Source organism: Gopherus evgoodei, chromosome 3 (genome assembly GCF_007399415.2).
Source record: "Gopherus evgoodei ecotype Sinaloan lineage chromosome 3, rGopEvg1_v1.p, whole genome shotgun sequence".
In the NCBI taxonomy this organism is placed as follows: domain Eukaryota; kingdom Metazoa; phylum Chordata; order Testudines; family Testudinidae; genus Gopherus; species Gopherus evgoodei.
In genome coordinates this window covers 116580772-116593031 of record NC_044324.1, presented here as the reverse complement: position 1 = coordinate 116593031, position 12260 = coordinate 116580772, and the positions used below count along the sequence as shown (strand labels likewise).

The 12260-nt window shown below is 38.1% G+C and overlaps 1 protein-coding gene across 14 annotated transcripts in view; it reads left to right on the top strand.

Moving 5' to 3' along the window:
- Positions 1-12260, top strand: part of REPS1 (RALBP1 associated Eps domain containing 1) — a 106447-nt gene that overhangs the window by 43322 nt on the left and 50865 nt on the right. For 13 of the 14 annotated variants that reach the window (XM_030556432.1, XM_030556428.1, XM_030556426.1 and 10 more), the window contains 3 exons: positions 10299-10426; positions 10950-11112; positions 11427-11490. In XM_030556432.1, coding sequence (XP_030412292.1) covers positions 10299-10426; positions 10950-11112; positions 11427-11490 — 355 coding nt within the window. The remainder of the gene's footprint in view (positions 1-10298; positions 10427-10949; positions 11113-11426; positions 11491-12260) is intronic. The other variant, XM_030556429.1, reaches the window with a different exon arrangement.

Sequence of the window (12260 nt, the reverse complement as noted above, 5' to 3'; positions counted from 1 at the left end):
GATTATCTTGATATTTTAGGACTAATAATTAGTGTTACCTTTTTGCATGGAACAAGTGGTTGCCTGTGTCCCCGTACTACCTTCTCCTCAGGATCTACATTGAACCCCTCAATGTTTAAGAATGTTGAACTTAATTCAGCCAAGAAAAATTAATCTATTTTAGTTACCCATCTGGCATGGAAAGGCTATTACCTCCGTTTTTCAGATGGGGAGCTGAGAACCAGAGACTATCTTCCCCGAGATCATTCAGGAAGTAAAGTAGGGCAGGGACTTGAACCCAGGTCTCCATATCCTAGGCCAGTGCCTTAATCCCGGAACTATCTTTTCTGCTGGCATTAATCTTCCATTTGTCTCTTCCAGTTTCTTTAGGAATACCTTAGCCAAGCTTCATGCTCCTTTGATCATTTAATTATTCTATGTGTTGACGGCCAAGTCAAAGCGTAGACCCAACTAGCATCTGGGTGGTGATGTATGGAAATGATTCTTAGCAACCCTTTTATAAAGTACAGAATATTGCTAGAGTTTGGAAAGCTGAAAGGCTTTTAGCCGAAATATGGTAGATTAACTCTTTCCTGGTGCTAGTAAGCTTGCACTAGTTGGATGACAATAACCAAAGTGTATGAATTCTTTGTTTAAATATATTGTCACCTGCAAGTGATTGAAAAACAAACTCTTTAATTCATGGGTGTGTTGTCACCCATCAAGGAATAAAAACTATGCTGTTCTCAGATTTGATATTGTCTATATGGTTTTTAGGACCAGTGGCAAAATTGGATTACTAGATCAAGGGGCCAGTGATCATTTTAAGGTCTAATATTCCTTTTACTGTCAGGGTTTGAACTGCATGCCTCATACTATTTGGAAACTGTGGTTCACACCTTTCTGAAGACAGAACTGTTACTATTGCCTAGGCAGGGTGAGAGATTGGATCTTACAATCATATTCTGATTATCATCTTGCTGTCTGGTACTTCAGTTAGGACACCATTTTAGTGTGATCTTGTAGTTTGCTAGAAGCTAAGGTTTTTGTATAGTCTTAGAGGATCTTGGATTTGTGTCCTTTTGTTTAAGATATAAAAAGATCTGAAAGGTGTGTGCAAAGTGTTTCTCTTTTTTAAACCTTAAATTCAGGAATGTAAAGTCGTGTTGTGGCTTGATTTTTGCTGGAATAGTTCTTGGAGGCCCATGTTGATTCCAACCCCAATTAAGTGGTAGAGTTTATTCTAACAAAAGTCTGTTCTCCTAAGTGTTTCTCAGGAAATTGAATTAATAGATGCTAACAAAATGGTTTTAAATAATCAGAATAAAAATTGCTTCCCCTCTCAAACTAAGCTTCAGTTATTGATCAGTCACAAACATATTACTACTCCAGTTCTCCGGAGTTTCCCAGGAAAAAAACCAAAATAATGCTTGAATTTCTTACGAAAAGGAAACAGGTTCTCTACTCCTGCCACCAAATAAATAAATTAATTAAATAAAAAATCATGCCTTTATACCTAATCAAGAGAGAAAACAGCACACACTTTTTTTTCCTTTTGCATAGCAATTTAAACTCCAGATCCAGCAGCTAGAAAGTTGGCTGCTAAAAGCTTTTCAGAAATCAAGTGATGGTTGAAGTTGCATGGCAGAATAAGATCTTAATCAAGTGACACCATTTTGAAGTCTGTACTTCTTAATATAATAGAGCTAGAAATGGAACCTTTAACAAAACAGTTTCCTTGGGAACGTCATCAATGTGGCATATGGGGTGATGGGGTAAAGCCCATTCCACAGAAACTACTGCTCGGTGGATTAGTGATTTAAATCAATCTGATTTAAATCAAGTCCAGAAGACTCTATTTAATCATGTATTTCTCCATAAAAGTGCATTCTTTCTGGTTGTTATAACCTCAATACATATTCTTCACAACTCAGAGGTAGATGCAGGTTTCATTTTTACAAGGTACACACTACACATTTTTAAAGTGATTTATTCTGGAAACTTTTCAGGTTAGTTTTACAGCTATATCAGAAAATGAATAATGGAAACTACAGAAAATGATGGTAATCTTGAGGGTGGATAGTCTTCAGATTCCTGTATGTTGAGGATGAAGTCTCCTAAACAAAATAAGTCAATGCAGTTATTTAATTATTACCATACTGCTCATTTAGTATTAGTCATTGCATTCACTGACACTCAGTACTACTATAAAGGTGACATTGTAAAAGGAAGAGCTGCCTATTTCCACTGTTTTTATCACAACTGCATCTAAAATGATAGTACCATAGAGTAACTACTATATATTTTGCTCAAACATGAGAATTCAAGAATCTTCCGGAACGAAGAAAGGCAGTCCTTAAGAGAGAAGTATGAAATAAAAATGTTTACCAATCTGAAGATCCTGCATGTTCAGACATGTTCCTTTCATCATCTTCAATGCAGCTTCCTCCTGAGAAGGCACACTTTTCATGATGTTGTTTCATTCATAGAATATCAGGTTTGGAAGTGACCTCAGGAGGTCATCTGTTCCAACCCCCTGCTCAAAGCAGGACCAATCCCAAACTAAATTATCCCAGCCAGGGCTTTGTCAAGCCTGACCTTAAAAACCTCTAAGGAAGGAGATTCCACCATCTCCCTAGGTAATCCATTCCAGTGCTTCACCACCCTCCTAGTGAAAAAGTTTTTCCTAATATCCAACCTAAACCTCCCCCACTGCAACTTGAGACTGTTACTCCTTGTTCTGTCATCTGCTACCACTGAGAACAATCTAGAGCCATCCTCTCTGGAACGCCCTTTCAGGTAGTTGAAAGCAGCTATCAAATTCCCCCTCATTCTTCTTTTCTGCAGACTAAACAATCCCAGTTCCCTCAGCCTCTCCTCATAAATCATGTGCTCCAGCCCCCTAATCATTTTTGTTGCCTCTTGCTGGACTCTTTCCAATTTTTCCACATCCTCCTTGTAGTGTGGTGCCCAAAACTGGATGCACTACTCCAGATGAGGCCTCACCAATGTCGAATAGAGGGGAATAATCATCTCCCTCAATCTGCTGACAATGCCCCTACTTATACAGCCCAAAATGTCTTTTGCCTTCTTGGCAACAAGGGCACACTGTTGACTCTCATCCAGCTTCTTGACCACTGTAACCCCTAGATCCTTTTTCTGCAGAACTGCTGCCTAGCCATTTGGTCCCTAGTCTGTAACAATGAATGAGATTCTTCTGTCCTAAATGCAGGACTCTGCACTTGTCCTTGTTGAACCTCATCAGGTTTCTTTTGTCCCAATCCTCTAATTTGTCTGTATCCTGTCCCTCCCCTCCAGCATATCTACCACTTCTCCCAGTTGAGTGTCATCTGCAAACTTGCTGAGAGTGCAATCCACGCCATCCTCCAGATCATTAATGAAAATATTGAACAAAACCAGCCCCATGACCGACCGTTGGGCCACTCCCGCTTGAAACCAGGGGCCAACTAGACATGGAGCCATTGATCACTATCCATTGAGCCCAATGATCTAGCCAACTTTCTATCCACCTTATAGTCCATTCATCCAGCCCATACCTCTTTAACTTGCTGGCAAGAATACTGTGGGAGACTATATCCAAAGCTTTGCTAAAGTCAAGGAATAACACATCCACTGCTTTCCCCTCATCCACAGACCCAATTATCTCCTCATAGAAGGCAGTAAGGTTAGTCAGGCATGACTTGCCCTTGGTGAATCCATGCTGGCTGTTCCTGATCACTTTCCTCTCCTCAAAGTGCTTCAGAATTGATTCCTTGAGGACCTGCTCCATAATTTTTCCAGGGACTGAGGTGAGACTTACTTACCTGTAGTTTCCCGGATCCTTCTCCTTCCCTTTTTTTAAAGATGGGCACTACATTAGCCTTTTTCCAGTCATCCGGGACCTCCCCTGATCACCATGAGTTTTCAAAGATAATGGCCAATGGCTCTGCAATCACATCTGCCAACTCCTTTAGCACCCTTGGATGCAGGGCATCCGGCCCCATAGACTTGTCCAGTTTTTCTAAATAGTCCTGAACCACTTCTTTCTTCACAGAGGGCTGGGCACCTCCTCCTCATACTGTGCTGCCCAGTGCAGCAGTCTGGGAGCTGACCTTGTTTGTGAAGAGAGAGGCCAAAAAAGCATTGAGTACATTAATTTTTTCCACATCCTCTATCACTAGGTTGCCTCCCTCATTCAGTAAGGGGCCCACACTTTCCTTGACTTTGTTGCTAACATACCTGAAGAAACCCTTCTTGTTACTCTTAACATCTCTTGCTAGCTGCAACTCAACCATCTCATGGTCACTGCCTCCCAGGTTCCCATCCACTTTTGCTTCTCCTACTAATTCTTCCCGGTTTGTGAGCAGCAGGTCAAGAAGAGCTCTGCCCCTAGTTGGTTCCTCCAGCACTTGCACTGTGAAGTTGTCTCCTATACTTTCCAAAAACTTTTTGGATTGTTTGTGCACCGCTGTATTGTTCTCCCAGCAGATATCAGAGTGATTAAAGTCTCCCATGAGAACCAGGGCCTGCGATCTAGTAACTTCTGCTAGTTGCCAGATGAAAGCCTTGTCCACGTCATCCCCCTGGTCTGATGGTCCTATAGCAGACTCCTACCAAGACATCACCCTTGTTGCTTAAACTTCTAAACTTAATCCAGAGAGACTCAGGTTTTTCTGCAGTTTCATTCAGGCAACCAGACCTTGCATTTCTTTGTTGCACTGTTTACGTTTTACGTCTTACCCACAGGTAGAGGAACTTCATTAAATTATTCCCAGACTGGGTCTCTTCTACGGCCTGATGCCATTATAGGTTTTCCCTTCTAGTGAGAGAATGCTATGGTAGATCTCAAATCAGTGAAGGCTACACTCAGAAAGACCTCAAGACTTCTGGAATATGCTGCTCAAACAGTTTCACTTTTGTTTCTAGTGCCTGTCCCTCCCTTCTCACATTTATCTCCAAACTTCTCCTTGTCCATATATATTCCACCCCCAACAATCTTCTATTCATTGAATTTTTTGAAACTTAGCACTTTTAGAGAGAGGTAGGGGATTGACTCTGTGTACTCAAATTTGCTGAGGGACAATAGAGCTGAGGACTGTTATTTCTCATCTCTGTATAATTATTTATTTAAAAACATTTTTGCTGTTAACAAGCATATTATTTCTGGAGACACAAATCCACAGATTGAAAATTGCAAAACTAAGCATCTCTGGTGGTAACTTCTAGACTGAGCACAGAGTCCCATTGGGTAGATAGAAAGATTAACCTCTAATTTATACAGAAGCCCCTGAAACCCCTTAAGATTGGGTCCATAATCCACGAACTATTGGATCTCATTTACAAAACTTTTATTAAACATTACATGAATATATTGTCTTCTACTATGAATTAGAATTTATAATCTCTATTCCATGATGAGATATCTTTGAGATACATTATATCTTAAGTATCAGAGGGGTAGCCGTGTTAGTCTGGATCTGTAAAAGCAGCAAAGAATCCTGTGGCACCTTATAGACTAACAGACGTTTTGGAGCATGAGCTTTCGTGGGTGAATACCCAGTTCCTCAGATGCATGTAGTGGAAATTTCCAGGGGCAGGTATATATATGCTAGCAAGCAAGCTAGAGATAACGAGGTCAGTTCAATCAGATTCAGTCGTTATCTCTAGCTTGCTTGCTAGCATATATATACCTGCCCCTGGAAATTTCCACTACATGCATCTGAGGAAGTGGGTATTCACCCACGAAAGCTCATGCTCCAAAATGTCTGTTAGTCTATAAGGTGCCACAGGATTCTTTGCTGCTATTATATCTTAATTAAAACTATCTTTAGATAGATTTTCCCCCTCAGAGAGCATTTAAATTAAAAAAAATCTCATTTAAATTAAAAAAAAACCAAACAACCTGCTACTGCTGTTTCAGTGACCTGTTTAAAGACAATTACCATGGGAGAAATATGTAGCACAGCCACATGGAGTTCAGTTCACACTTTTACTAAGCACTGTACATTAGACTTAATCTCAGAGTTAGGTGTGAGACTTGAGACCTCGGCCTTCCATCCATTCCAAGAGGGGTTGCTCTTTACTCTCCCACAAGTGTGCATGCACAGAAGACCTTGAAGGACCGTTGGCCAGTGAAGAGAAAGTACTTTACTGATAACTTCCTTCAAGAGTCTTCTCAGTGGTTTAGGAGAAGGAGTTGAGGTGGTTAAGAGCTGCATTCAAATGTCATATGTTGATGTCACTAGGGTCACTTGTCAAGCCCAAATGGACATAGCTTTTGTAGAATTTCTGTGAATTCAACACTGAGCACCATCTCACGTGTGCAGGCACAGAGGGGATTCTCAAAGTTAAAAGTAAATAACCTTTATTCACTTGTTCACAGCCCACCCCATCCATATACCAACGATAGTAAAGCATCCAGAAGAACAAAAGATTGTTGGAAAGGCTACTGTAGCTAAAAAGAAAACAATTCTGCTGATAGCTTAAAATTACTTAAAAGATATAGTAATTAATTTGGTACTACCAGGTTTTCCCCAGGGAATTCTAGTGCCACAATTCAAATTGATTGAATATGTAACTGTTTACTGTTTCAGGTGAAACCAGAGTTTTGGAAGTATATGGCAAGTATTTATTATGACTAGGCTTGGAAGGATAGATTTCCGTTAAAATCTGATAAATGTGAGTAATTGTCCATTTTTCTCTTCACCTGAAAACCTGTGAAGAATTCAGTCTTAATTGAAATTAAGGAATAAAAGTTAAAGCAAATGGTGAAAGGTAAAACTTTCATAAGTGACTTAGGAGCCTGAGTCCCATTTTCAGAAATCACTTAGGAGCCTAGTCCACTTGAAAGTCAGTGGGACTTTGTCAGTTAGGCACTTCCACAGGTAAAATTTTCAGATCACTTGTACACTTTTTTTCTTTTTGCTGTTAACTTCATCTGGCAGTCAATAAAATGTAAGACTTAATTTCTCAATTTATCCTCTTTGGTAGTCACTAAACTTTGAATAACCAGATGTGTTTGATAGTATAAAATCATGTTTTAAATATTCTTCAGTAGTTACCAGCACAAAAAAAATCATATGCTTTATATATCATTAAGCCAGCCTCTGGCTGACTGTAATATGTATCACTTTGATCCATCTGTTCGCATAAAAAACTCATCCATAAAGAGTTGCTAAACTTACACAGAAGTCAAAGAATACAAGTCAGTATCTGTGAGGGTTTGTATTTCCTGTTTAGTGTAAAAAAATAAGACAGGATAAAAATAGAATACTGGCACATTTGGCTTAATCAACTACCTGTTCAAATTTATAAAATAAAAATAGAATCCTTCCAAGCCTACCCATGCAAAAGCAATGATTGCAGTTAGTTCTTTGATGCCATAGAAATGCTGAACCATTATTCTGAAGTGAATAGAAATGCTACAAGTGATAGTCTGATAATCACCACACAATCCAGTTTTGTTGTGTGAAATTGAAGCTTGTGAAAACTCACTATGAAGGAAACTGTCTTCTCATTACAACTGGCTGACAATGCACAACAAAAGCAAAGCAAGCAGGCAAGAGTTAGTAAACAACACAGGAGCAGTAGAAGTAGGAAGACAATAACTTAAGATATCCAGGAACCGTAACTCATATAAGCCTTCCATTGACCTTAGCAAGCTTTTGTTTCAGGTCTGCAGGATCCAAGAGGGAAGCCAGTAGTTGAGGGGGAGGTGCCAGGTTCTCTCAGACCTCCATACCCAGTAAGACTAACTTGGAAAGTTCAACTACCCTTCATCCATTCTAGTCAAAGTAGGCATCCCTGGCAGACCAACTAAATTAAACTTTGTTTGGTAAATTTATGTAAAAACTGTCTGTACTATAGTATTTGCAATACATGTTTTTGAATTTGTTTTGCATTTGCAGGTATTATACATCTTTAAATCCGCTCTTGTAATTCTGCTTCTGTTTAGGCAGGTTAATCCTGCCCTGTAGCTGAATTTAATGTTCAGGATAGGGACTAAGCTCTGCCTCTGTCCAGAACTTTGTCCAGCTGCAGACCTGACAAAACCTACAGGAATGGGAGCAATATCAGATCCCGCCTATTTCCCCCAGTCTTGCTGTAACCAGTGCTCAAAGCATCTCAGAGGTGAGATGAAGAGCTGAACGAAGATTTGGCTCACTATCTGTGGGGCCTACCACAGGCACAGAAACATGAAGAGAAATTCTTCTGAGATGCCTTAGCTGAGCTGCTTCTACTTAATTTTTTTGGTTAATTAGGCTAGCTGTTGGGGAAGGGTGTGGAGGCAGAGAGCAACTTGAGAGATCACCACCCCCTTTACTCTCAGCACTGTTGGATAAACGCTGCTTTACCTCACTGGCATACAAGGAATGGGTCTGATGAAGTAGTGTGTACACCGGAGGACTAAAACAATAGTTCCAGCTGGTAATCTCAAACACAGCTAAATGTTTAGGATGTGGATTGTAGCACCTTTTGCCTACGAATATAGTTAAAACTATTAATTACAATGATAGCTAGAAGAAACTAAGAAATCTAGTATCTCCCCCTATGTTAGACTTTCCCCATTTTCAAGTGGGAGAAAGCTCTCCAGAAACAAATCTAAGTAATGTCCCCTATCTTTTCTTATAAAGTATGTAAATATAGTAGACCCCAACAATTTACTGTGCACTCTAGCAGATAGAGTAACAGATAAAAGCTTTCTGAACAGTTTGTTTTTCTGAGCAGTTTTCTCTCTCTTTTTCTGGAAAAAGTGACTTAATATTCTCTAAATCCCCAGCCTAAAGGATAATTTCATTACACTTAATCTTAATACGTATAAACGTAGAGTAATTCTGGATTTACGTATAAATAGTCCCAGTAACAGTTTTCTCTTAACATTTTAGTTGTCTCATTACCTTGAATTATTTTTTGAAGTTTTGCCCATTCTGTTCACTATCGATGACGTGTTCTTTATCCATAATCTACATGAACCTGGATCTGTTGATAATTCTTAACTTCCATGAAAGAACTACTTGTATATACAAAATTCTCTCATGGTAATTCATTTATGGACACCCATCCTAGGAGCAGCTTAATTGTTCTTGCAGCATAAAATTGGATCCAAGTTGAAGAGCTGACATAATATAATGTGGGGAATGTTTTCTCCTTTCTTCAGATGTGCAGTGTAGGCTTCATGATTGTATCATGAGACAGTCCAATATTAAGTTATGAACTTACTTCTTGCATCTATAATATTGGATGCATAGGTAGAAATGTGCTTGTAAGAATTTAACATAACCTCAATATTGCATTTGATTGTACAAAAGCACTGTACAACTTTCATTCTGTTTAAAATCTTCAAAAGCCAATTTCACAACTGTTTCTTGGTCTTCCAGGGGTTTAATATTTCTGCTTGATGGAGGAAACAGACCTGTCTCTTGTGATTCTTCCAAATTTTTAAAATTTTCTTTTTTCCTGTTCCTTCCCAAGACTTCCTCAATTTTTTTTATTGATTCAGAACTTTGAAGAAGCTTGAGACTTTTATATCCCCAGCATTGGGTGACTCAGATGCCCAAAAAAAGTTGCTATAGATATTTAAACATCAGTATAATTAAGTTATTAAAGGACTGAACAACAGTGCTACATAATCAAAATAAGTTAACTGAACAGAACACATTTATGAAAAACAAGTCTGTAAGGCTTTTGGTAAGCCACTCAACCACCATGTTACATAATTTTACCGACTTGAGATTCGAGTATTGTTGAATAATTGTCACACTGCTTTAGCAACAGAGTTAAGTTATTAAATTATAGATATCAAGAAAACTGATGCTGAAAAATGAGCTGTTGCTGGAATTACAAATCAAAACATTAAGAAGGAAAAAAATAGAAATAGCACAGATATCTGCAGGAATGCCATATGATAACTTTAAATAACTGAATTAGTTTCTTTGCCTCTCAGTACAAATGTTTGATTTCTCTTCTCAGTTCTTTTTGAAGGGAAAAATATGAAGAAGTTTCATTTTAATTATTCTTGATATAGCACATGTTCACAACCCAGATCTTTTCTTAATATTTATAAATACTAGTGACAGTAAGCAATCCCTTCCTTTTTCTTGGCAGTTTATATTTAAGAGTATTGTTCAATATCGAATACTAATACTACAATAAGGCATTGGAGAATAGCTTTGAAATTTTTTCACATTACTACAGTCTGGTTTGTGATTATCATCACAGTTTATTTCAGTTTTCCATGGACTTTAGCTGGACAAAGTTTTTTTCTTAAATTTTTTTCAGGTTGTTATATTTTGAAAGGGAACTGTTTCTTTTGCTTTCAGGCTCATCTGCTACTGGTGATCCCATATGGTCTGGCCATTCCCCGCCACCACATCAAGAAAACTGGGTCAGTTTTGCAGATACCCCACCAACCAGTACTCTTTTAGCCATGCATCCTGCTTCTGTCCAGGTGTGACATTTTATTGGTATTCATTTGATTTGCTTCATTCAAATTAATGTTGCAATCATCTTTTTCATACTTTCACTCTAGACTCATACTGTGGACCCAAATTTACTATGTTGTGGAGATCAGAAATCTGTTCTAATCTTATTTACCCAACAGATACTTCTGTATCATTGAGTTGTTAAGTACTATACTTTTTTATCCAGAAAAGTTTTTCAAAATTAAAAATTTGCTAACATTTGAAAAGCCAAAATTAAAAGTAACTGAGAATATTTGTACTTCGTTTTCTCTGCATACACTCCATACCTTTTTGTTGCTTACATAATTGCAGTCACTTCTACACCATTTAATGTGCAGAAATATTTCCTATAGCTTGATAGTCCCAAATATGCAATCTGCTGACAGCTTCCTGCAACACTTAAACTTCTACAAGAAATAACTAAGCTTTGAAGGCAAGTAGTCTAGAGACAATGGCAGTCCACGTAATTGTTTTAGACAGATAATACTGAGGAAAAATGTTTCATTGCAGGACCAGACAACAGTACGAACTGTAGCATCAGCTACAACTGCAAATGAAATTCGTAGGCAATCGAGTAGTTATGATGATCCCTGGAAAATAACTGATGAACAAAGGCAGTATTATGTAAATCAGTTTAAAACCATTCAACCTGATCTGAACGGATTTATTCCAGGTGAGTTCTTTAAACACGGAAGTTACTATAGGTATAGCAATTTTGTATTCTCAAATACAGTGTGCTGGTGGACATGTATCTATATACCATTTTGTAAGAAGTCCTATGTTTACTAAATTATTGGTACAATACAGCTCCACTGTGATTAAAAAACTGAAGCTTTGAAACTAATTTTGCTATATAATAGGTCAGCTTGTCAGTCTTACTCTTCTAATTAGCACTCTTTGCTAAATTGTTTGTTTTTAACAAACTTTAAGAGCCTTAGATTGGTAAGTTCGCAATAAATATTAAGCATTATTGTTTTAATATTTCAGGGTCTGCAGCTAAAGAATTTTTTACCAAATCAAAACTACCTATTCTTGAGCTTTCTCACATTTGGTAAGTGTGAAGTGTCAAAGTTTGGGGTAGCTATTTTTGAGAACTGCAGCTATTTATATTAGAGCTGTCGGACAATCAGTCAGCACTTTTCATCTTCCTTCCTAGAAAGTGTCACCTGCACAAAATGGCAGTGCTGTTTTAGTGTCAATCCTGCTCCCATTTAAGCCAATATTACATTTTCCACTGACTTCAGTGGGATCAGGATTGGGCCCCTACTTACCAGGGAGCTAGAGGCCACAATGTCAGGTACTTCACCCAACCAAAATGTGTTGAAATTGCATGGAAAAAGATGCATTTTTGGCATGCACATTTCATTTAGTCACACATGCTTCTGGGTAAATTTGTTAGTCCCACAATGACTTAAACACAAATCTTACTCTTCATTTCAGTGTAGAATGAGTACTCCAATGCCTGACATGCTCATTCAATAACTTGTCCACAGCAGATTTTGTCTGCTTCATTAGCTCTTCAGATAACTTACATTTTGGATTCTAATTTAAATGAGATCGTTCCCTCATTAAATAAAAGCATGTAAAGTGTCAGATTGTAATATCGACATGCTGAAATACTGCTGTATTATAATCTGCCACTAACTTACTTGGTGCAGATAGTGCTGAGCAGAACCGTCAGTGCTTAAAAGTGCAGAAAATAAGGATAGTAAACTAAAGACTTAGCAATGTAATATTAAATGAGTTAAACCCAGTTGTTAATTTTAAAACCTGTCATTAATGAGGACTTATCTCTGTTAAAGAACACTCAAAATGCATAGC